General features: G+C 43.2%; 1 protein-coding gene across 1 annotated transcript in view; it reads right to left on the bottom strand.

The window, feature by feature from the left end:
- RUNX2 (runt related transcription factor 2) overlaps window positions 18,263-26,925 on the bottom strand; it is a gene marked incomplete at its 5' end in the record, with an annotated part of 143,718 nt that continues 135,055 nt past the window's right edge. Inside the window, one exon of the mRNA XM_021392029.1 lies at window positions 18,263-19,133. Coding sequence (XP_021247704.1) covers window positions 18,451-19,133 — 683 coding nt within the window. The remainder of the gene's footprint in view (window positions 19,134-26,925) is intronic.

Genomic DNA, 26,925 nt, shown 5'->3' with positions numbered 1-26,925 from the left:
ATGATCTGAACTGCCATGTCCCAGAGTTTATGCCCATTCTGAAGCTCTTCAAAAGGCAATGGCGCGCATGGTTTTAGCCTCTGTTCCTAGCCTTACATCAGACGTCATTTCTGAGTAAGAATAGGAGAGGCAGAGATACATGTGAGCCTCAGTTCAGCTGTGTGGGCTGTGTGCATAGCAGGTGGCTTCTTCTTCTTCATTCTCAAATGAAAATGCTTTCATTTGAGTCCCAACTCCCTGCCCCCAGTCACCAAGGCTGAAGCCTCTTCGGACTGAGGACAGTCCTCAGGCTGTGAACACACCTCTGTCCTGCACAAAGAAAAATCCATGTGGGATATGGCATAACATTTATATCAACAGTAAGATATCCCCAGTGCTGCAATCATAAATGATAAAATGTGAACAGTGGCAACACTAAGAATGGGACTTGTCCTGCCAAAATTTGGTACCTACAATGTAGATATTTCTGTCCGAGTGCTTTACAAAATCAAAAGCGGAAAGTAGATAATGTACAGTAGAACTGTGCTTTAAAATGCTGAGATTTATCCTCCACTGATAGTCTAGATGACTAACACCAATGGAGCTTCACGCACATGGCCATGTGAACGCCTACTCTTTTGCCTGGCTCAGACATTGAGTGGAAGCAGAAAAATGTGTGATTCCAACTATAAGCCAAAGTAGAGAATGAAGAAATGGGGAACGTGGCACCCTATGGAAACTTTTGTCCACCACAGATAACTGGAAAGCATTCTGAGGGCATTCAGTGTTTCCATTACTATAAATCTGCTACTAATTCACCAGATCTTATATTCTTGAATTAATGCCATTTAATTAAAAGACTCACTGTTTATGAATGGGAAATATTAACTGGGGTAGCTATAGGAAGTATTTGATTTTTTAAGGTTTCTAGGCTATTTAGTTGTAACATTATTATCTTGTAATTTTAAGGAAAAAATAATTAGATACTCTGGCTTTCACTACTGCCAACAACACCTGGCAGCCTGGCCACATATGCAGAAAATCACATTTGTCATCAGTAAAACGTCAATCCTGAAGTCAACACTGGGCCAGTATTCCTACCCAAGACTCTAAGAATCCCTCCAGAATAAGGAAGGTAAAATCAAACTCTTATTTTGCTGAGGTTCATCTCTTCTCGTCTATTGGTTTTCATCTCTTTTGACAGGAAATAAAATTTGTTCTATTTAGTTGACCATTTGACCATCAACTTGTGTCTACTGGCTCACACCCAGTGCTTCAATCAAAGCCAGAAGACTCACGGAGAGGAAGAGCAAGAACAGCCCCTGCAAAGACCCTGTCATCGAATTTTGCAAGGTTCCAGGGATGGAAAAAAGTACTTACTGACCCCTGTGGTTACCAGCTTATACACTGAAACATGAAATTTGATTACCTTTCTCCCCTAACTGGTCATCAAATAGTTATGTTTTATTTAACTCCAGCCAAAGTATTTGACTCACTGGTTTTCTGTTGTATGAACCCATCAGTCTTTCATATGGTTTTTGCACTTCCACTTGCATCTGTGAGAACACCAATGCGATCTTAATGCACTGCTGCTTGGCAGCACTCATGACGCTCAGGCGTGTATTAATTGATCTTTGGACATAGTCTCCCTCCTCATCTGCTTCACTGATTTGTTCCATTTCATTTCATCCAACACGTCTCACACTGAGTTGTGCCAAAATTTCCTCTGCTGAAGTTCAGCATCCTTCACGTTTGACTCCCAGGTCTCTCCGTAGTTCTAATTACAAACCTGGAGGATTTTGTTGGAATTTTAATGGTAATATAATATTAAGCCTAGAGCCAAAAAAAAGTACTCTGCATTTTGGAACTACCATGAACTGGGAGGCAGATCAGGGAACAGGCTTTAAACACAAACACGCAAAAAACATTTATTCTTCAATTTTTATTTATGTATTTGTTTATTTCTCTTCACCAGCTCATTTTCTTAAGGAATGCTTCATTTGTTAAATTGAAATGTTCAGATTCCTTACAGAGAAGACTCCAAAAATGCAGTGCATATGTCATGCCAAAGTGTTATTCCAGAGTTTGCCACCCATTTGTGTTTCAGTAGAAATACTTGCCTCCCACTCTTTGGCACTGGCTCAAAACTCTTTTTCTCAAAGGAGGTGCTGAAAAAGCATCTGAGTATTAATTTGTCTTTTGTGGGAGATTGTAATGTTGTTATAAATCACTATAAATCACAAATCAGGCTTTAAATGGGAGACTTCATAAAGCACTCTCACTGTGTAAGGCTGTGAAAACGAAAAGCTCAAAGCAAATGCTATCTTGATGTGTTGTATTTAAATTGCCTCTAGCAGACTTAATGGCCTGGTTTTGCCAGTGTCTGACCTTTCATTGCAAATGAAGGAAGAAAGTGTGGTTGGCATCTCCTCCGACACTGAGCAATGTGATTTAAAGCTCCGTTTGTCAAAGGAAACTCCTTCACATACCACATTCAAATCTGTTGGGCACTCTTCCATAGGGTTCCCATATCCAAGCATTATCAGTAGCTTCTCCAATGCATGATCCCAATTTAAGATTTTAAGCACAGCAACAGCGCTTCTTATTCTGATATCTACTATGTGTGATTCCATACACACAGTTATAAGTATTTCAAAACGCCAGCCAGACCTGTAGTAATACTCTATAATTACACAACATTTTTCATTTTAAGGTGTTCTGAGTTGAATAGACCAACTATAGGTAGATAATTATCGGTAATCATCACTAATTATTTTTACAATTCTTTTTTTTCCCCCACTCTGGCATCTAATTTGAAAGGGCAGCTTAACGAGAGCTCATCAAAATGTAGACTTTGTGAAGACAACATTTCTGAATAGACACTGTACATAGTGAGTTCAGCGAAACAAAGCGTTCCAAATTGGAGCACGGCCAGGACAGCAAAGTCATTGCTAGAAGTCATGGGATCTTTAGTGCCCACAAAGTGGTCAGGACCTCCACTGAGTTTTATGAGTGTAATGTCTCACCCAAAGAACAACTTCTGCAGCAGCACAGTACCCCATTGTATCGCACTGGACTCATTCATGTGCTAGGAGAAGAGTACCATTCAGTGAACCGCTCATGCCAACGCGTCCAGCAGACCAGACTGTCTCAGTATGTCTTCCACCCCAGCAGACCACCTGTCTTGGCTCACCACACGTGGCTGAATGCCAGTGGAAGATGGCATTGCTCTCGACTTTCTCAGATAAAGACATTTTTGGGCCTCGCAGGATTTGTCTAGCTTTGCTGAATTTTGTTCATAACTTCATGCTCTAGCTTGACAGTTTGCAGAGGAGACTGGAATCCAGACAATGATTGGACTGCTTTGAATTTGGTCCTACAGCAGCTGGGGTTAGCATCAGAGCCCTCCGGGAGGTCCAGTGATAATAGACTACAGAGAAAATGCACTGAGTTGATCTGTCTGAACACTGCTGGGGCCAAACTGCCTTCTAACGTGTGGGGCCATACTTCACTTCACTGTAACGATCCACTCAGCTGAAAGGAGAAAGCCCTGGACATTGCTAAACCACCTTTGCTGATATTGCAAGTCTGGTTGTTTCTCTTCATGTTGGGACCCTGCTGTGAGTTAGCCCAGCAAGGCGGGACTGGCACGTTTTCCGTAGAACAAGAAATGTGTGCAGCCTAGCATAGGTTAAAATACAGACTTTTTCCTCTGCCATTTATAGCTAGCCACAAGACTCTGATGCTTGTTTCAGTGGCTTTTGAACATTTTCCTGCCCACATCCAACAGGCTTACAGCAGCCCTGTGCAGAAAAGAGGAAGCCAAATTGAAACCTCTAGGCATGTGACAAATCTGTAGATTTGTTTTAAGATGTCAGAGCAACTGCAATAATTATGGGACTACCCCAGATTCACTTCTGACAGTTCAACCTGCTGTCCCAACCTAGCTCACAGAGCTCGTCTACACACACCATCAGTGGGGCTAGGAACGAAGGCTAGGCCATTTTCCATGCAAAAGGAAAAAGTGAAATATTAGCTCATTATTTAAAAAAATTCTTTTTTTTCTCCTGTTTCCTTTGTGAATTTAGGCAGAGATTAGAGGCCTGTGTATGCAACTGAATCTTCACAGAGGTCCGGTTGGACAGCTCTTGGGGCATGCACATCTGAGAAGCTGTTCTTAAGAACCTAGCAAAATTTCAGGTTAAATAGGGTGTTTTTCAATGAGTTTAACTGAGGGCAGCACAAAGCAGACATGAAAAACAAGCAGGCTGATTACTGGGTTGGTCTGAAAGAGGATTATAGTTGCCTATATCCTCAGAGTACTGGGATTTAGGCTCCCCAAAACCTGTCCAAAGAACACAAGCATCGTACAACATGGACTGATACGGCATAGAAGGCTGTGCCTCCAGAGAACACCTGGAAATCAGGAGAATCAGCTGACCATGAGCTAACCATGATACAACACCAAATAAATGCAGATTCTGAATGTAGAGAAGAAAATTATGGGTTAGAATAGAAAATAGACCTATTCTGGTTTGTGCCTCAGTAGAAATCTGGCAGGTTCTCTTGGACTTCTTTGTCTGGGTCTGTTCTCCAGCCATCCACAGTGAAGCATAAAGAGATGCAGAAGACTCGGAGAACAATGAGAATGGCTTAAATACTCATCCAGGAGAATTGTTAGGACAGCAGGTCCTCTCACAGTGCTCTGTGAGGAAGGCAATATTATAGGACATTTGACAACAGCCAAATGGTGCCCACGTGGAGAAAGGAAATGTGAGAACAGAGAAATCATCAGTGTAACCAGCAAAATATTAAAACAAACAAAGTCTGGGAGTGGTAGCTCTAGAAGCCAAATGAAATAGAGCATGAAAGTGTAGTATGACATGTGATTGGTCTTTGAGACCAGTGGTGGAATATCTTCACTGGAAAATCAGAACAATTGGTGATTTACTATTATTACTATTTTCTTTTTAAAAAAATGACTCAAAGAGAGGTCAGGATGAGAAATGGGTGTAAAAATCCAAGAAGTCCTGTAGCTGTGGAGGTAACTACAGAGATTTCCATATCTCAGAAACACTGGAGCATTGAAGGTTTGGGATTTCCCTTTTTCAGATAACCATACAGACATGTATGTACAGAATTCATGCTGCAGGAATATTGAAAAGGGGCTCTGCATAGGGCACAGTGTCAATGGAGAGCCAGCAGTCTGACAATAGAGCCAAAGTTATGTTTTTGTAGCATCAACTGAACCTCCACGCAGCAGGGTATTGATTTATCTGCATTTCTGGAAAGCGAGCCTGAGAGTTTGTGGGTGGGAGGGAGAGAGCAGAGGATGGAGAGACGGGAGGAAGGGAAATAAAGTATTGCTGATTTTAATTTTTACTATGGTTTGTTAATTTTGGCATGTGGGAGGTGGAATTGCTCCTGGCTTTCCTTTTATTGTGATTATACTCTTTAATGTTGGCAAACACACCTGGAGCTGACAATAGGCATTTTTCAGTAGCACGTTGTTATGAATAAACTAAAAATAAAATAATGAAGCGAAACACAAAACTGAGTGTGTGGTTATCTTAAAGTGACACCCTAAGGCCCTACTGTTGTACTTTCAAATTTTATAAGCCTGTCACCCTGGTAACAAATAGAAAAAAGAACAAAGGCACATGTTGACTTCTTGGATGTGAGGAAAGCATTTGTATGGCTAATGCTTGTTGTCATTCTGGAGATAGAGATCCTGAGCAGTGTTAAATAAATGCTGTCTAAGTAAAGACATCAGATTTTGGCCAGCCAATATACTCCTTCTGTTCTTTCTTCTACCCTAAACAAAAGTAAAAATAAAAGCCTGTGGAGTTATGATTGACTGAAGTAATGTAAAGGAAGTAAGAGTGTAAAATAAGGAATGCTGTTGGGTGATAAACATGTTCTTGAATGGTGCACATTAACTGGATTCTGACATACATTATGTGTTTGGTGATATAACACTGAGGCTACTGTTTGAAATTCCATAAACTTATGTCTTTATAAGAAGTATTTGTATAATAGTTGCCTATACATTTATTCATATATACATGCACACACATAAGCATTCACATTAATAAAATGTCATCTCTTAGAGGTAAAGGCGTCACTGCTTGAGGATTTTCAAAGGCAAGAAACTCTAGCATTTAACATGTAGATAAATTTGGAAGCAATTTCAAAGACCATATTGTTTTTTTGCTCTGGTTTGTTAAAATCTATGGGTCTCAGTTGGTTATTTCATGGTAGTAACTCATAAAGCAAGACAAAATGGAGGGCAGGGAATAACACGTACTCATTGATTTGGAAGCTGTCCCACGTTTGATGAGTATAAAAGATGAAAGCCAATTTTTGTTCTGCTTCCTCTCACATTACAACTTCTACAAAAGTTCCAGGTTCATTTATAAGTCCCAGAGCTCTGGGCATGCGATGCCCGACAGATCTGTGTTGCACAGGTTCTGGCCGCGTGGAGGAGGTGAATGTTTTCTTTCTGAATATTTGGTTTGAAGTTAAAAATTTGAAGATGGTGGAGAACTATATGTGACCAACTTCCAAGGCTGGCTGTCCTTCCAATTGCAAAGGCTGTCACCTCCGTGTGGCTTCAGCTGTGGATTCAGCAAAGAACTGATGATGTGAAGGAAGGATTTAGAAAGACACTGGAAATTGAAGCCAGAATGCAAGACACCTTAGTCTTCTAAGTTTGGGGATATGGAGCAGAAGATGGAAAATTGTTTAGAATATACATTATCGAAGGGAAATGTGAAAGTTATTTGAATTGTAGTCAAACAGAAAATGTTTAATATGTGGTCAAATTCCTTAAAATTGATTTTATTTCACTCCAGATTAATAACAGCACTGGCAAGGATCCAGTAAAGATGATAAATTTTAGAATTTGGGGGTGTCTGGGACATGGGCCCTCATACTTGTGGCGTTTATTGATTCTCCATAGGAAATTAGTCTTGAAGAAAGAATCGCTCCCTTTGAACAAGATCCTGAAGCTATGTATGTTTACGTTTATTATTAACTGGAGGCATCTGGGTCAAGACCACGGGAGAAGAATTTTGCAGGTGGTCTTGTGAGGTGACTCAAATCACTTCTGCTTTCTGCTCATAAGAAGAAGTGAGGGAGGCTCAGCAAAAGAGTGCTCTGACCAGAGGAGGGCTGTGCCAACAGGAAGCAGTACCAGTGACTCAGCGGGTGGCATACTCTCAGTTTGAGCCACTGCTGCTCTCAAGTATCACCCAAAGCGATCATAGGAGGGTATTCGTGGTACAAAGATAACATCTTTCAGACAAAGGGAACAGATAATAAACTGATTTCTCATGATCATTTTTCCTCCAATTATGATTTTTCAGAAAGCAAAGGGTCTGAACTCTAACGTACAAGCTACTCAGCCATCTCATTTGGAGTAGCACATATTGTATTGCAGCCTTGATATCACCTAAATGGCCCCACAGTGAACTCATCCCTGCTGACTTCCAGGTGCTTTTCCTTGGCTATCAAGTCTGCGAATGACAAGTTCTTAGAAGTAGAAGTCCACTTACAAAACCCCTGTGAGGTTAACTAAAGAAGTCTCATAGGCTACACTATACCCCTTGCTATATGAGAGGTCTCTGTTCTCTCTCTTGGCTACCTATTTATCAGCAGCCATATCTCTGTAGCCATGATACAAGACCGGCTCCCTGCCTTGGATGGCTCATGATTCTGTTGAAGAAAGCAAACGTCGGGTAGAGCAAAAGGGTCAAGCAGGAGAAGAAAAGTCAAGAACCAAAAAGCAATTAAAAAACAAAACAAAGCTAAAAACAATCAGAATTTTTTAAAGAAACCCACTAAACAAGAGTGGGAATCCTGCAGTCTCTTTCTCATATGAATGCCATGTCTACCGTGTGAAACAAAAGCCAGAAAGCCTTTTCCTTTTTCTCTTCAGCAGGTGGAACAGAGCATGCATGGCTCCAACACTCTAAAGCCATTTGGAGCTCGTGGGAAACAGGATCTCTCAGGCCAAGCAGGGATGGGAGCTCACCTTTTCTTTCAGGAAAGCTCTTCATTCATCAGCCTGTTGTGCAGACCAAAAGCCATTTCTGCCACTCCATGCTGTGAGGATCCTCCACTCATAACTGTGATCTCTAGGAACATCTACTAACATGGTGCCATGCACCCAAGTTACGATGATAGGATCAGGTCCCCGGGCAGCACTGCTGTTCCAGATGCTTTGCAAAGTGAGGCACAGTGGTTTGCTCCAAGCCATCCTGCAAGCAAAACCCAGGCTCTACCAAGTCTCTATCCTTACCTAAGTCAGACTCGTGCCTCTCCTACACCCTGCCTCCCAGGTTGGGTTTGCCACAGGCAGCAGTGAGGATAGTGAGCAGAGTGCTCTGAGGTTCCACTGGAAACTGCTGGATTTATCAGCAGTCTCAACAGGCCTAGAATAGAGCTGTTTTGCACTCAGAAATGTATTTACAGTTGTTAAAATGAGATGAGTGTCATAAACAGAACACAATAGAAAAATAAAAAATATGCCCTTCAAAGGCTCATTAAGCTCTCTTACACGGAGCAGATCATGTTGACACGTGTCCTTCTTGCCGTTTCATTCACATGGTCTCCACTATTTGCTGCTATATATACTGAAATCTCCCCATAAAGTAATCACAGAATCACAGATCACAGAATCATAGGGGTGGGAAGGGATCATCCAATCCAACCCCCTGTTACAGCAAGTTCTCTGCAGCAAGTCGCAATGCAATTGCAGAAAGAAGCAACAGAAGGGGGAATCCCCTTGGATTTTCAAGAACAACCAGAAACCTCCCCGATCATTATCTCTGTTGAAGTGTCAGGCCTTCAGTCAGCACAAGTTTTCAGAACTTCCTCGAAATCAGTGCAACTGTGGCAGTCTGCACCATGGCTGGCTATAGCAGGGAATGAACTAGTCAAAGACAGTCTGGGCAATACACTTAGCTAATGGAAATTAGATTAGACACCTTGCCTTTGGTGCAAACACTTTGTACTCACCAAGGACATGGGCCAAAGGCTTTCGTATGCCTTTCAGCCAGGTAAAGATGTTCAGGAAAGAACTTCTTAAAGATCGAAATTTTCTTCCAGAGACCAGTGAGCGCAGAGGAAGTCCAGAGAAGGAGCCAGCCAAATGGACAGACCTGTAAACAATCACAATAAATATATATGCATACATATATATATATATATATATAGGAGTTATTATGTTATTATGCTGGAATGTCTCCAAGCCATTTTTCAATCCCAGAACGGAGATCTGGGGTGTTTTTTTTCACATCTTGATAGTTCTTGCTGGGTGATAATTTATAGGCCAGCTGATGTCAGCATAATCAGAGTTTAGTATGATTTCTTCTTTTTTTTTTGCCCAGCGCTGCTATATTTATTGGCCTGTTAAGTTTCATTTTGGTAAGGTGCTGCCTGAGCCAATGCAACAGAACTGAAAAACTCCCACAAATGGTGTTTCTCTGTGCACTTTATACTCCCCCTCATGCTTTATATTCTCATAATATATTAAGAGTTTCTAATGTCTCCTTCCAAGAAATATCCAACTTTTCCCCATAAATAATTTTTAAACAGTTTTGAATTTTTGGATATTTGTGTTTTTTTACTTTTTTTATTCCCTCTTCGTCTCTGAAAATGACAAGCTCAGGGGCACAGCCTGATGGACTGGCCCACATTAGACATTTCACAACTGTCTAAGCAAAGCTCAGATGTCACCAAACCCACTCGAGAGGCCCCTGTGGAGTTCAGCAGGTTATCATTTTCCTACTGTTTGATTTGTGGTTACTCTGCTTCAGTAACTGTAAAGAAATTAGTTCCCGACTAGACAGGAACTGGTAAAAAGAAGGTGGTGTTGATAGAGGTGTTGCTAACATTGATGTTTTTTTTCACTGTAGGGGATATTTGTCCTGTCTTGTCCCACTGCATTTTCCAAACAGTCATTATTTTTTATTGAACATGCAGAAGTGGCATCTTTCTCCATCAGACTTTTTTTCCATGACTTTTTCACATTCACATATCTATACTTTAAGGTCTGCAGCCAGCTCTCATGGACTGTAGAGCTGGGCTGCTGCCTCTCCTCCATGAAGCTGCCCTTTCGTTGTTAGATGTCCATGCATTCGTGCATGAACGTGGCGCTCAGAAGAAATAGATGCGAATTTGGTCTACAGAGCTCAATGCCGATGAACGCTACTGGAAAGAAAATCTGAACCCAACTTGCATGAATGAAGTCTATGTCAGAAACTGCCCTTCCAGTCTCATTCACAGCTCAAAGAATGTGTTCTATAACATACCTATTATTTTTTTTAAATGTGTGTTTCAGGACCGAATTCAAAATAAGAATAAATACAGCAACTCCAGCAAATGTGTAGCAGAAAATACCCTTCATGATCTAGCCTATATTCTCAACCAATTTTTTCTCAGATAAGAAATAAGACAAAGAGGAATGTATTTTTCTCTACTATGGAAATACTGATATTTTGAACTTTTTTTTTGTCTTGAAAAAATATCCAAAAATATGACAAAAATATCCAAATCCAAATTTCTCTGCAGCTGGGTATATTAAACCACTTCATTCTGAAAAAGAAGTTGATCTCTCCAAGTTACAGAAGCAGTATTTTTTGCTTCACTTTAACTAGTTAAAATTTGAAAAGAAAGCGTGTTTTTTAACAAAAGCTCCATGTTGTTTCTTTAACAGAATGCTGAAAGAGGCCACTTGGAGCATGAATGCTTCAGAGTTTCTCCTTTGAGAAATGCAGTGAAACTGCCCTTTCCCCCTTTGGATTTCAGTGAATTGATTTTTTTTTTAAATTTATTTAAGATTGATAAAGGTCTCTTGAAGAACTCTATTAGACGGCCCCTGATGTTAAAAAAAAATCAGAATAATAACTTTTCCTTATCACCAGGGACTCACATTTTCTTTGACTCAAACAGAATGATGTACGAAATTCATCCATTCATTATCTACTCCAGTATACAGGGGAAAGGAGCACACAGCTGCACTCTGAGCTGTTTTGGCATCTGAAGTCTCCTGGTTTGATCCTGGGTGTCTGCCAATGTGTTAGCTGTCACATGGGCATCACCAGGTGCTGAGAAAATCCCCCTCTCTGTCTGCTTTCTGTGTAGCTTGAATTGGCCTCTAATGCTGTGGCCAAGCAAACTTAAACTACTTCTCTTAGAGAAAAGTGTGATAGCAACTCGGTTGCTTCTGCACACACAAAAAACTTTATAAAGCAGAAGGAAGAATTCAGCGCCCAGAAAAGCAAAGCTGAAGAATGAAAAAGGCAAGGTCAAGATGTTCAGAGTTGGTGAACATCTGGGTGAATGCCACAGGTAGCAGCACCAAATGAATGCACATGGCAGAGCCCAGGAAAGATGCACGGAGGCCAGAGCATCGCTGCCTTTTGTGTCCCAAGGATGGGCTTTGTGGCAAGTTTTCCCAAAGCAGCACTGATGTGGCAGAGCACCAGAGTCATGTACAGCACACTGCATGTTTGTAACGGTTGACTCAGGGAAATTAGAGATGGAAAATACACTTAGGTCACTTGGTCCACTCTCCAACTGTTTCAAGGCTGCTCCCTACAATGTGTTCTTCATTGCTTTGTCTAGTCAGCTTCCCCCATTTCCCTGGGGGGACCATTCCATGTAGTAATAGACCTCCTTGTTAGGAAAATTTTCCTGATGTGCAGCCTAAATTTTCCTTGGCTCACATTCATCCCACTACTTCAGTTTAAACCTTCTAGTCAGCTCTTCAATTCTCTCCACCTCAGACCCTTTTCTTCCATCAGAGGAAACAAATGAGTCTGATTGACTCAAGCCCTCAAGCCTCAAAAATAATGACTTCTTTACCTCCTAAGAGTGATAGTCAATACAGAATTGAAGTTAAATACCCAAATTTCTCCATTTTGAAAGGGAAGAAATGAATATGCTCCTGGAAACTTTCATCACATTGGTTGGCATGGCTTGAAAAGTCCAATATATACCACCATTAACTAAAATACACAGAATGAGGTCCTGTACGGAAAAGATCAAATTAGTCTGACTGGACAATCAAAGCTCAAAATCTTATGAAAGTTTGTGTCACCATGAGCTCCCTTTCCAATCAAGGTTAACGAGCAGAGCCATGTACCACTACACTGGTGTCATCTAGCATGGGCTGTGGGACAGCAGATTTGTGCCAGTAACCCTTTGGTTATTTTGGAGGATCTGGAAGAAACCATGAGGTCTGGATTTCAGCTCAGAGATGGCGAAGTTAACTTCAAAACTCAGTGCATTCTGCCAGCAGAGCCACGAGTATCTGGTGTTTGATTCTGCCAACTCGAAGAAGAAATGTCATTCTTTATTGATCACAAAATAAGAATAGTCAAAAAGAAGTTGAGGAAATGGATAAAGTAGCAGTGCAGATGAAACAAAATGCTTCAAGTAACTCCTGAACTACTGACCTGGTTTTAATATCTTTAATAAGATAAATATTTTGAAATATCCTCTTAGGCATTTTTCAGTCTGTTTCAGGACCTCTTATTTTTGTTTAGTGACAAAAACGATTTGTTGCATTCAACATGAATCACCAAGTGTTTCAGCTGGCCCAAATCCACATTTTTTCATACAAAATATGTTTTGAATGACAGTTATAAGCAGTAAAGCTCTTCATGAAGGCTGTTCCAATAAGATCTCTCTCTGAATAAACTCAGATTTCAGCCAAGGTTCAAGATAAATGGGAAATCCAGACCAAGTGGTAGATGGGAACAATGTGGATCACATCAGATGTCGACATTACGCGATGCACAGCAAGTGCCTGGGAACCACTTCCACAAGCAAAAGCAGTAGTGAGAAGTTACTGCCCAGCTTATTTTAGAGAGAGAACCTGCAGAAAAACCCAGCAAAGGGTTGTGGTGTCCTTTTCTCTCTTTACATTACTGAATTCCTCTTCGTTGAGATGAAGATTTCAGTTTCATGATATCGCTTGCTATTAATAAATATTGCTACTGTAACGGTGCTTAAAATCCCCTTCTGCACTGAGCTTTTAACCATGGAAGAACCAAAATACAGTCCTTGCCCTGAAAGTGTACAATGTACATACAATAAAAGAGAACTCAGAGCAATCAGGGCTATGGAGGAACAGCTGGACGGCATTGCTCAGCACCATGGTGTACCTGGGACAAAGGATGAGGTCTCATCCGTTCACACCATCTGAGAGCCTGACCCAGAGTATGTCACCTTTATTTCCTTTGAGAACAGTGCCAACTGCCTTGTGTCTTACAGCCTGCCTGTTCGTGGCTAAGTGGAGAGCCACAGTGCCTGCCACTATAGTGTCTGCCACAGCACACCAAAAGAAAAGACAGTCTCACAAGGGAAATTACCAAAAGCATCAGATAATAATAAATAATAAAATATAATGCCTTTTAACTTGCATATGGAGTCATGTAAGAGTAGTGTCCCAGCTCAGCTGTGGGCACCGGGACCCGTTCAGCTCCCATGCAATCTGGGAGCAATACTATCGGCCTCGATGGTCCCCAGCCCCAGGTGAAGACAGACAGACTGCATATTGCTGCTGCACCCAGTGGGTTACATGAGCAGAGGGTTTCCCAGCCCAAAGGATGTGTGTGAAGTCTGTGATTTGGTCAGTGGCAGGGTGTCACAGCCACCCATCCCAAGCGGTGCATAGCCACACACCAGCATGACCACTGCTGAGGGACAGCCTCGCTCACCCCAGCAATGTGGAGTCTTCTGCCCCATGGCATCTAATGAGCAGCTATCACCAAGCTTGCAGCTGTGGGCTCGAGATACAGCCTTGTGGTTAAGGGTGATACCAGTCTCCTAATACAGGTGTCCGAGCTGGCTGCTCACGGACTGAAATAAATGGAATGGAAACCCAAAGAATTCTACAAAATGCTGTAGTGAAAGGGCTGGGAGGAAGCTGGAGGCACACTGGCCATACAGCTTTGTGGGCAGAGGTGGGTCTCCACAGGAGCATCTGCAGATGGTGACAGTATCTGGCATCCCAGTCAAAGCTATGCCGAAGATCCATCTTGTCTGTAGGAAGGAGCTCATTTCCAAGCGCGCAGCTGGGCTATCACAAAGGAATGCATTCCCTACCACTGCTTCTTTCTGAGTTATTTTACTGGAGGATTTCAGTGTCATTACAGTGAATATGTGTACAAATATTGGAAGAACAATATGTGCTAGAGAAAACGAAGGGAAAAACCTCCCGGTCTCCTATTCCTCCTGGGTAAACCTGTGATTTCTCCCACCTTCTTGAGTTGCAGTCTCGTACAATATCATACAGTCTGCTGCCTCCTTAAATAATTCCTGCTGGAGCAGCAGACACTGAGCACATCACTCAAATCCCATAAAGCTGCTTAGCTTCCAGCCCCGCATCCTGAGGAGCTGAATCTCTGGGAGAAGGCAGTGACCTGGTGTCCCGCAGGATAACTTTCCTGGCCCAGAGCTGGAGCTGGATATTTTGCAGAGTTTCCAGTTTCACTGTCAGTCTTATTCTCCTGAGCTCCCAGTTTCCCTCTTCCAGCTCCTCACACATCGATCAGGGCTCAAATAAATGTGGTATACTAAAGCTTCACCCGCTGGAAACAAACTGCAATTACCAAGCAGAGGATTCACTCCATTTACCTCTCTCCATCTGGAAGTTAAGCATCTGGCTTAAACTTGTTGTCTGTAGCCAGGGGAGAGGGATGGATGCTTCCAGAAGGCAATTCATCCCACTAATTTTAAATACCTTACTGAGGCAAGGATCAATCACACGCTGAAAGCCCTTGTCTCTGCTTGACTGTAGAGGAACCTCCAAAAGCAAATTTGGGTACTAAAGTGTGGTGATGTGCAGCCCATCCTCAGTATTTGTTTACAAAGCAGATGTGAAAGATGAGATCTTTGTGCTTAGGGTTTTGATGGTGGAGCCCCAAGGGGGTGTAGCACTCACCCATACTGACTCTAAGACTAACACACATGCCTCTAGCCTTGAAGTTTTGCTCATGTGGAGAGTTTCTAATTTCTTTTTAGTAAGAGTATTATCTGTCAGTTGTATAATAAATCTTGGCCCATAACCTGCTGCCCCCATCCTTCACAAATAACAGCAAATTAATTAATTTTTATTAACTTAACCGAACCAAAAGGTTGAGCCCTTTTCTACACTTTGAACACACACCCAATAACTTTTGGCCTTTTGCTCTCCGAATCAAAGCGAGTAACAAAGAGAGTAACACCAACCACGCTTTGCCCAGCGGAGCAGCAGGTATGCAGCAGCAGCTCAGCAACTCAAGGAGGTCAGAACATGGCAGTGGGGCTTGCAGCTTGAGGGAAGATCTGGCTGGTTGCAGACGGAAGCCAAGAAGTGCAGCCACTCATTTCCTGCAGCGCTGGGGTGGGGCAACTAAGTCGAAAGAGTAAAATAACTCCTAAGGGATAGAAGTCAATGGAATTTGCGGAGTAGAGAATAACGTGCCTTACCGAAAGGGACGCTCCTGGGCAAGACTCTTTGCTTGGCCCCTTGGTCCCACATCCCTGGAGGCGCTGGAGGCCAGGCTGCACGGGGCTTTGGGTAACCCAGTTTAGTGGAAAATGCCCCTGCCCATGGCAGAGGGGTGGAGCTGGGTGGCCTTGAAGGTCCCTTCCAACCCAAACCATTCTGTGCTTCTCTGATTCTATGACTCTGCTAACGTCAGCCCTGAGCCCCACAGCGCTGCTTGCTTCAGGGGACCCTGCCCGCAGACAGGCTGCCTTGGTGGCTCTCCAGCCAGTTACTGCACCCGTGTGAGAGCCAGCGGGGGCTGCCAAATACATCTGAAAGTCTCTAGTTCTGGCTACGGGCGCTCGTCCTGCTTTGTTGCCAGGTTGCCGCAGGACCAGACAGCTCGGAGACGAGACAGCATCCAGTACTCAGCATCTAATATCCTTGGCCGTGGGACCACAGACATCTCAGTTCTTTTGGTAAGAGGCTCAGGAAGAGCTCTTTTCCCTCCCTGCCAGCTGGATGACAATTGTGGCATTTTTTTGAGAAAGAGGAGCACTGCCTTCACAGCTGAACATAGAATGATATTCACAACTTTGTACTCTTTAAAGATTTACATGTCATGGAAAATGCTCCCTAATCCCTTACACACACCTAAATGAAGCCTTCTGTACTCTCAGTTGATAAAGCATCAGTAGCTGCACAGTGAGCTCTGCTGAAGCTGTCTGTGCAAAGGAACAGGTCCTACACACATCCAGAAAACTCCACTGAACCTTTGGCCAATTGCAGGCTATGAAAGGTCACTATCTGGAAACAACAGGACAAACAAGTAAAACTGCGCTCACTTGTCCTTACCTGACATCCAGTATCAAGAGAGGGAGAATATGGTAGTTATTTACTACTGTGTTAAATTGAAAGAGAGAAAGTGGGTTAAAAATGAAAATAGTTCCTTATTTTTTTAACCATCGAGCTTACCCTGTTCTTTCTAGTCCTATATTTCCTAACAGAAGTGGGGAAATAGATAACTTTACTCTTGCTTTTTATTCTTTTTATTCTCTGGAAACTACAATAGCCAAATCAAAAGCCAAACTGTTTCTAAGCCGTTCCCTTTGTCTCGTTTTGTTTAAAACATAACACTGAGAGGTAATGAAGGCCATCTATGAAACGCCTTTCTTTTCACCAGACACATCAGAAGAAAAAAAATCTGATCAGCCCCAGAAAAAACCTGACTGAACAGGGCAGTTGCTTTGTCTTTCAGGCACAGGCACAAAAATATGGATGGGTTTATATACAAATATATATACAGTAACCAAAACCTCAAATTCAAATACACCTGAGCTTTGGGGAAGTTTGTATATTCATTCAATCTTTGTGGCTTAGGCTCATCTGTAACAGAAATGTTTGCAGATAGACAGAATACTTCCTCTTTTATCTTATCTAACGATCTGTCTGTCTGGGTTTTTCCGGGAGATGGCCTCAGATCCTGATATCTGAGAGCTGCGCGGCTAAATTAAGGCGAGCTCATACAGAACTTCACAGGGGGCTTTCTTTCCTCTTGATTGCTATGAGCACTCAGTTCCTCTTAATTCACTGGGATGAAAGACTGATCACCACGCAGCCTGGCTCAGCCTCCAATGGCCCCATGCTTGGCCCATCTTCAGGAAAATATTTTGTTTTGGCTGCTGGATGTTTGTTCTATGGGCAGACCACGGCTGAGATGCACAAAATAGCTCTGTGCACGCTGCAGGTCCATAGCACCAAGCACATCCTAAAGCTGGGCACCCAGCTCCGGTGCCTTGGCCAAGCTAGGCAGAAGCCAAGGGTACCTCATCAGCTGTTCTTCAGGTCACAGATTTTGGAGGGATGAAGTCTAGATTCACTCAAGAACTCTTCTCTGGAACAGGCCACCCAGAGGAGCTGTGGATGCCCCATCATCGGAGATGCTCAAGGCCAGACTGGAAGGGGCTTTAGGCAACATGGTCTTGTAGAAAATGTCTTTTCCCATAGCAGAGGGTTGGAACTAGGTGGTCTTTAAGGTCCCTTCCAACCCAAACCTTTCTTAGGCTTCCATCATTTCCCACACCTCTAGTGCTGACTATCCGCCAGGAGGACTGCCTGAGGTTTCACACCTTCAGTGCCATCTTTAGGCGAGACACTGCAGCTTGGCAGAAGGGAGAAGACGTTGAAACGCTGGGATCAATCCACATGTATCTGGCTAATTGCTGTAAATTAACTTGGCTCATTAATGCCCTTGAAAAACCCCAGTCACCAGTGGCAAGTAAAACTGGTAGACTCCAGACAAGTGCTCCTCTGCCTTCCGTTCATTCATTCAAAGGACAAAAATCTGAGCAGGCTCTTTGGTAGCTCTTGAGATCAAACTACTTCACATAGTATTTTGAACAATTTATCACAGCCCTTATCTGTGTCAATAATTATAATTACCCCTGAGAAATAAAGCACCGGGAAATGCTCCAGCTTCAACAGAGCTGCGCCATGCAGCTTGGCCTGAGAGAAATTGGATTTTTTTTCCAATTTTTATTGTATGCTTCCCTATCTGTGTCCCCTCACTTTGCTCTGAGGTGCTTTGTCACCTCTCGGAGCATTTTGTCATGGGTAGCTTCTCACCACTTCAGATTCTCCCCCTTTTCTGTGCAAGACCTCATCAATTTCTACAAGCGTTCATGTGGTTCATGGGTGAGAAGAAGGGAGCGAGCACATCTGAAAGAAATGCAAGAAATGTAAACAGTTTTATTAACAATACCACAAAACCTTTTTTTTTTTTTTTAATATATGCAGCCGTTTACAAGGAGGAAATAAACAAACAAATATGAAAACCCACTGGGGTTTGTCTTGGCTTGTGTCAGAGAGCACAGCAAAACGGCACAGACCACATGGGCAGGTTCGTGTAGGGTCTCCCTCCTCCACATCTCCACCACGGGATGTCCCCGGCCAATGCCACCCCTGTGAGCAGGGTGGGTCACCAAGCACTAAGGAGGTGGGGTGCCATGTGCGCCTTGCTGCGGTGCCAACGATGATGCCAGCTGTGTCAGCGCTCGGGCAATGACAGACAGATGGCCGTTCATGGTCCTCAGCTCCGCCAGGATGTCACTCACGTTTGCTGATGCCTGCTCAGAGCTCGGGGGCACGGAATGGGCAGCCGGTGGCAGGGAAGCAGCTTCTGGAGCCCTGTCTTCCACGGATGCAGCATGGTGGTTGTCGTCATGGGAGGGTGTTGGGGGTGTGCTGTTGCATCGCTTCACGCTTTCCAAGGAGCATGTTCCTACAGGAGGCTGATCCTCCTCCTTCCCGCGGATGGTGGCGAGTGTTGCAGAAGCCAGGAAGGGCAGCCAGTTGATGAGGTGGGTGGCACTGCCGGGAGGGATGACTGGCAGATAGAGTCCAGGGTGCAGGGATGAAGTAGAGGCGGGTGGTGCAGGAACAGAAGGGAGTCCAGGGTGAACTGTGCCTGCAGAAGCTGACGTTGGTGGTGGAATAGGAGCCGGTTTGGGATGCAAGGCTGCAACGCAGGCAGGTAGCGGTGGTGAAAATGACGCGGTACCAGGATCAGAGGAGGAAGAGGGTGATGTTGGTGCAGTGAAAGGTCCGGGTTCTTCTGAAGTTGGTGGAGAAGTGGCAGCAGGTGGAGCATCTGGTGTGCAAGGGTCTGAGTCTGTAAGGAAAAGACGTCATGAGCCTCAAGTAACATCAGTTACTTACATGCATGGACTGTTGCTGTAACTTTGGTGGGACTAGGTATTTTCGAGACATGGAAGAATTTCATTAGCTGCTAGTGATACTGTCAATAGGACAACTAGAAAGAAGCAGACAAACTCAAAGAGACCACTGTATGTAAACGTGCAACTTAACATTTAAATATAAATTATTGTTACATTCTTATTCTTCTGCCTATTCAATATTTTTCTTGTTGACATGTTGTAGATATAACTATTGTTGTAGATAACTGCTGAATTACCTACTGTATACTCCTGACCAGTCACAGAGTGGTCGTGTCCTAACTGCCTCAGATCTCCCACTGAGATCTGAGGGCTGCATGTCACCTGCTGGAGGCAAAGTTAATCATTGCTTCATAGGAGATTTCAGTTTTCAGTATTCTGGTTTGATTGGACAAGTCAACACGAGAAGCAGCAAAAGCTAGTCGGAGGCTTAATGTCTTCAATAATTTTATTTTTGTGCATGGAAGCATGACCGTTTACCCAATTCAACTTATATACAGATCCCTCCCTGTAAGTATTTAGCAGTTTCAGTTACAAAATTCAACAAAGCAGAGACTGAGAAAGAAACTGTTCATGCTGTGCATCCCAGCTTGACAAATATGCCAGTCTACAAGCTGTACAGTAGACCTCCAATTTCCACTGAACTCATTAGAAACATTTGTTCTTGGATCAAGTCCACTGTATACAGTGTAGGATGATAGAGCAGTCTCTGGGGAATATGCAAAGACTTGGCAAGACATGCTGTGTTCCAAGGTGCTGTACCCGCTGTGCCCAGTTGGTAAATACTGTATAGTAAGGAGGATCCTACTTTTATAATGATTTGAGAAGCCAGAAACGCATTAGGAAACATCAGTTTTTCAGCAGCCTCAAAGATCTGCATACATGGAATTACTATACCACGTGAAGGACCTTTATTTTAGCATTGGGAATGCATTACAGAGAAGGTGGTGAGATGCTACAAGAATGGTCAGCATAAGACAAATGGACTTTAAAACTACTCCTGCTGCAATTAAGTGCAAATTTTAAAGCCCTGCTGTGGATACCAAGACACAAATTAATAGATTTATCTAGGTTAAGACAACCTAGAGAAAGCCAAATACAGAGGTGTTAACACCATACTATTATTATTTCTGGCATCTGAAAAATCTGATGTGAGAAATTCATTTTCATTACAGGCTGGTTTGACATTTCAGATAGCAAACCGATGGTGAAAACCAAACAAAGCCTTTTCCTTGTCTTAACAAAACCAGCTAAACACGCAGCCTACAGAAGTCCATCTTTGTTCCATATGAGACCACCATGTTTTCCCTAAACAGACACACGTGTTGGTTGGAGGGATTAAGACCCAAAGTTTGGCATGCCCTTATGTCACTGCGATCTTTACGGAAAGTTACTGCAGGTTGCTTGAAATGGTTTCCTTCCTTCGTGTATTGGCTCTCATCCCAATGCCAAGTCCCTGCCTACATGGGCAATTGATTCCTGCTCACTGGAGGTGGGCTAAGGATGCTGGAAGTTGGTTTTCAAAAGTGTTATTGATTGGGTTCTGGTTTTTCAAAACAAAAACAAAAATAAAGCACAGTTCAAATCCAGGTTCCATTTCCATCCAAACCACCAAAGTTTGCAAAGAGTGAGATGAAAGGTTCAGGTTTGGCTCAACTGTAGTGTTAACCAGAGCAGTATTTATGGTCCATATATAGCGTGGCTAATCCCTGTCTACACTGGCCAAACAAACCAAATTAAGTGTAATGTTCTTTCATATGCTAAAGAGCAGAGGAAGCTCAACAGACTTTGAGATAATCTGGTTTAGCATTGTGACGAATAACTGTCACAAATCACTCTTGCACGGTTAAAGTATGATCAGGATTAAAACACAAGGAGCAGTAACTAACACAGACAAAAATAGAGACAAAAATCCGGTCACCAAAGGTTCTTCCTCTTAGCTGCAGTCTTTCCAAATGCAGCACAAACAAGCCACAACCTTGTCATCCCCCTGGTCCCCTCTTAAGGATTCTGTATGCCTTTTTAAACACATCTTGCTCAGCTTGATCAGGCTCCCATGTTTCCACCTAAGAAATTTTCTGCATGGACAAAATTACTGGGATGTGTTTGAGGAAGGCAAGGAATGTGGAAGACCTAACCATGACAGAGAACATCAGCAAGCTAACACAATTCCTTACCATGTGAAACAGGGTGATTCTACTTATTTCCTTCTTTTCCAGTTTTGTTTGTTTTATCTTCAAGTTGCAACTCATCATAACTGTTCTCTTTGCTTCTCCCTCCCCCCCCTTTTTTTTGTACAAAGATGTCCTTCTTAAACTGGAGCATTCGGTGGCACACTCACTCCGAGGGGTATTAGACATGCACCTAGGCAGAGCTGTAGCTGAGTGGGGTTGGATGGGTGCCTGCAGAGGGGAAAGGTGCTGAAGGCAAGGTGCTCAGACAAGAACAGTGACCATCTCTGAACGTAACAACCCAGCTGTGCATGGACATTCAGTACCTTGTATGTCCAGTTACAGATGTCCACAGTACTTCCTTCCACACACAAAGACTGACTGTTCAAGGCAGGAATTTTACCAGTTAGAAAAATTAATGTGACTCAGAAAACCTGGGACGGGATTCAATTCTTCTGAACAACTGAACTATAAATGCTGCTGTAAAGAAATTCCCTGAAAATACCCACATTTATTATGTTGTACCTGCAGAGAAAATCCCCAAGGGATGTCTTAGACACACAGCCTGTATCTCTGTGAACAGCTTCAGAGTTACTTATTCCTGCTGCAGGCAGAGGGAGCTTGTCCTCATCCCTTAGGAGAACTGATGTACTGGGATGGACTTCATGTCACCTTTAGATTTATCTGTCTATGTCTCATATAACTCCCTGGCCTTTATTCACAGGCTGCGGATTAAATAGTTCTGGCATGTAACACACCTCACACTAAAGGAGCCTCCTGCCAGCAGGGCAGCTGAATCACCTCCTTATTGCTAGAATGAGAAATACATATAGAAATGTGGAATTATACAACAGCCCAGGTTGGAAGGGAACTTGAAAGATTATCTGGTCCAACCTTCCATGGAAAAGGGTGCCTTGATGAGAATACCTACTTCTGTTCTAGACAGAAATTCTATCGAGCACCCTGTCTAATTGTGTCTTGTATCCTCATCTCTTTGCTGAATATAAAGAAAGTTGGGCACGCCTTTGGATAACTAATTCAGCTGTGGATGCCATGTACTGGAAATGTCTAAATTTCAAGAGAGGACTTCTGCTCCTGGTGCCCAAAAAAAAGATGTGCCCTCCTGATCTACTACGGATCTCCTGAAAAGAAAGCAGTTGCACATCTTTGTGTTCCCCATTTGCAAGTAACAGGGAAATACGTCAGTGCTGCCATCGCTGACAGAACTTGAGGACATCAGAATCTCTGAGGAAGTGGGCCAGGTGATACAGGAATGAGGGAGAGGTGACGAGCACCTCCAGGAGAGGATTTCCTGCTATGTTGCCTGCCCGTGGTGATGGATGCTACCAAAAGATTAATGGGTTGCCCTGTGAGAATGGGGAGATTGGAATTTTTAAAAATGAATTCATCTGTACGAGAAGAACACGAATTTAACTTTTCAAGCAGACTTGGCTATCTTCACTGCTTTTGTTTGACTACTGATTTTATCTGCCTCGCAGTCAAACTGCTGCAAACTGATTTCTTAGCCTTTTGTCAGCCAATAAGGGAAAGGTCTGTGAAGGAGAAACCTCGAGGGAGAAGGGAGGACATGATTGTCCACTGATTGGCATCTGCATGGGATTCAGCTCGGCTCACTTCAGCTGTTTATCTTCTATCTAGTGGGAGCCAGTCTGCTGGGCTCCAGCAGAGACAGAAGCAGCTCTGGGGACAAGCTGTCCCAAGCTATCGGGTCCCTAAGAAGGATGTGACAATCATGCTCTGGAGTGTCATGCTCAGGGGGTGTCCCTCCCCACGCAGTGCTGGGGGGGAGTGTCTAATCTGGTGAGTGGCAACCCTGCCCACAGCTCTGCTTGGAAATAGATGGTCTTTAAGGTCCTTTCCAACCCAAGCCATTCTATGATTCCACGATTCTTTGCAATAAATTCCTATTGTATCAGAATTGTAGATGGATGGTGTTGCCTCTGCATTCCCAGGAAAGGCATCCAGCTGTGCAGATAAGGGATAAGGTGCAAGAGAGTGGAGACGGGGGCTCCCGCAGCGCTTCAAGAAATGAGCTGGAGGTTTAGAAGGTGATCGTCCTCCAAGTGAGTCATGGCTGATCAGATGACCCGTTTCAAAGATAAAGGATGTTCAGGTGCTGAAATGAGTCATGCAGTCTCTGCAGTGATGCAGCAACCTGCAGGAGCCCTTTGTGCACTGCCCTTTCTGATCGGGTTTCTGAATGAGCTCTTAAGCTTATGTCCCACTTGGCACTGCAGCTATGTCCCAAGAAAGTCTAAATATACTCTGGCCTCCTCCTGTGTGAAGTGAAACTGAAGTCCTGACAGCTTGTGCTAAATGAGAGTCCAACAGCAGCATTTACCAAAGCAAGGGTGGCACTTCCTTTGCATGGACAAATTCCATCTTTGGAATCTGGATCTGGCCTCTCAGAAGCCAACACTTTTGTGCTGCTCAGTTTTGATTTGGGTACAGAGAGATGCTGGTTCACGGTGCTGGTCTGCAGTCAAGGTGCAATTCAAGCTGAGAGGGGATGCAACTTCAGCATTTGGCACAGACATTACTGGACACGGCACTGAGTCTGATTTTAGACATTGTGTCAAGCACCCAGTTTTGCAAGAAGCCAAGTAAATAAGGGCTCTGAACACTTGCATGATTTTGAGTGAGGAGCTTAGGAGTGCATGTAAAATTCATAAAACCATCAGCCAAGTTTATTGTTAAGTAGTTTTAAATAAAGAAAACCACATTTCTATACTAGAAATCCCTGAGTGTATGGAAATTACATATATATGTATATTGGATATCAGAATCTTTATTGAAAATAAAGCGATTTATTGTAATTAAATATGCCAACCCAAACTTGGAGGTATAGTGTGAAATATTAATTTGAGAAAACACATTCCAAATCAGTCCTATTCTTGTAGACTTGAAACTCAACTCACCCGTCATTCTCGTAATTCAAAAAAAAAAAAAAAAAAAAAAAAGGATTTTGGAAATAATGGATGGTTACCAGAACTGTGCCGTAATGGAGCATGTGGCAAAGTCTGCCTCAGAGGCCAAGACCTTTCACCAAAAGGACTCTGTCTCTCTGCTGTGAGATTAAAAGTCTACGGGTTGAGTCACTTCAGCAAGGCTCCTTTATCTGGCTCCTTGCTTTTTAAGAATCCTCATAACAATCCACGAGCTACTCTGAAGATTTTAATTCAGTTTTGAGTTTTGGAGCATCTGAAAGCTTTTCTGACTCCATAAACTTGTGCATCGCCTTGGAATTCTTTTTTTTTTTCCCTTGATTATTATTTTCTTCTATTTTCGGGTCTGTTTCCCTTCTTTCAGGTACAGCACACCAAGGCTGGCCGGGCTGGCTTTAGGTGACTAATCACATTATGACTCCTGTGGAGTTGTGTTCTTTCAAAATATCTTGAGTAATAGTCTGTTATGAGTACATACTTACTCCTATGTCATGCAAACAACTTTGTTCTCACAGTTTGTCATGGGCCATCTGCTGTTTCATCTTTGTCCCTGGCTTAATTTCAGTGAGACTTTCTTCACTTCCTGACAAAATGTGCACTTTTGTTACACTCACTTGGGACCAGATTTTCCAAGAACCTGAGGGCCCTTCCTTGACACCTGTGGGTCAAATCCAGACTTACTGAAGCTCCTGCTGCTCCCTACAAACAGCAAAGTCCCCGTGGATGCTCTGACATCCCCATGGGGAGGAGTGGGGCAGGAGGACATAGGCATTAAGAGGGGCAGTGCCGTTGGGCAGCAGGCAATTGCTCTTGCCAGTGTTCGTTGCCTAACACATTGCTCCTGCTGTGCTCAAAGCGCTGCACAGACGAGTCTCACGCAGGCTGCAGTGCATGGGGCCAGACTGGAACACATGAAAAATGAAACGCCTTGGCAGGGCCCCACGATAGAGCCAGGAGCAGAGCCTGCTTTCATCTTCCCCATCAGCTGCCATTGCCAACACAGCCCTCTGATGGCTCCTTTACCCTCTGCCTGTACTGAAGCATCTTCTTCAACTGAGGAAACCATCCTTCCTTCCTCTTTGCAGCACAGAAATAAGGCAGAGCAGGAAATTTGCTTCTGCTTAAGTCTGCCATTCCTACTGTAGCCCTGAAAAGGCATTCTCTCCTCTCCACCCATACATGTCCACCTTCCCAGCACCTTGCTGACCATGGAGAAGTGGTTGGACAGAAGGTTTCGATTCTCTGAAACTAAAACAAGAGTGCCAACTACATCCCCAGAGCCAGAAGAAACAGTGAGGAGGTGGAAGCATTGTAGCTGATCAGAGCAGAAGTCCCACTGGTCTTCCACGTTGCCTCCATGAGTGGTCAATAACTGCTGCCCCAAAGGAAGCTACCCACAGCCCTTCAAAAACAGCAGTGTTGTCATGCTCTGCCACGGGAAATCTCCCTGCTGTGCCATTAATTAAGCAGATTTTTAGCCCAGAAGAGATATTTACATTGACTACAGTCACCTTTTATACCATTCAGGCCATCAAATCTGATATAAGATCAGGCTCAAAAAGGACAGCAAATGCATCTGGAAGCAGAGTTGGTGCTCAGTTACCTTTTTGAGTCTGTCCATTAGCTACATCAGAGAGAAACCCACAGGGCTTTTCCTATCTTCAAGCAGATAGCTTTTCCATCACGCTTAATTCTTCTGAAAGCCTTGTTTTCTTTCCTTAATAAGAACTATTGTGTTTCTAAACACCCTTATTATATTCTTATTAGCACTGTAAACAGCCCAACTGTTTTTCTTTTCCTTTTACCCTTTTTTTCTTTTTCTTTGAAAAGATTTTGGTCTTAATTGCTATGTAATCAGTTTCTCAGGTTGGTTTTGCACTAAATGAGGAAGTATTTCCATTTACACGGCAGATTTTTGGTACTAGTGAGCTGGATAGCACATCCTCTAAAGCCATTTGTGCATCTACTCTTTGTACCTTTCTCCATGGCATTTCCTGCCACGTGTAGCCCTAGAATAAGCCAGAGATAGGTGAGCTTCAGCAGGTACTAAGTGCTACAAAAGAGGAGAGACAGGAGGTGTATCATTTGCCTTAGACCCAAAGGCTGAGGCAACCAAGAACTTTATAGAAAGAAATCCCAAAAGTTGGGACTTTTTTCTTTCTTTGCTGACTGAAATTCATTCAGTTTCTTTATACATATGCTCTGGAGCTTTCCAAGCTGATTCAAATATTTCTTAATCAAACATAATTATGTTACAATACTATACTATTTTTTTTTCCCCCAGGAAAAATATGAGACAAACCATGCAATCTCACGGGTTTTGTAGCCAGTGAGTCAAGTCTGGAAATTCAGTACAGATGAGTCAATGAGAATTCAGGTTCCAACAGAGAGCCCAGCAAGGACATGGTACAGTCAGCAGTGGACAGACCTCCATTGCCTACACTGTGTGGCTCCTCTTGGGCTGATTAATGAAGAAACTATATCTGGGTTATCCTCAATCTGTGTCATGAGATGCTTTCAGTGGGACTGTCCTTCTCAAAGCCCTGTCACAGCAGTGTTTCCCTCTGAAATGGAGTGACTACGTCCTTCCT

This window comes from Numida meleagris, chromosome 3 (genome assembly GCF_002078875.1).
Source record: "Numida meleagris isolate 19003 breed g44 Domestic line chromosome 3, NumMel1.0, whole genome shotgun sequence".
Lineage (NCBI taxonomy): Eukaryota > Metazoa > Chordata > Aves > Galliformes > Numididae > Numida > Numida meleagris.
The sequence above is the reverse complement of the archived record's forward strand: the minus strand, read 5'-3'. Positions and strand labels throughout refer to the sequence as shown.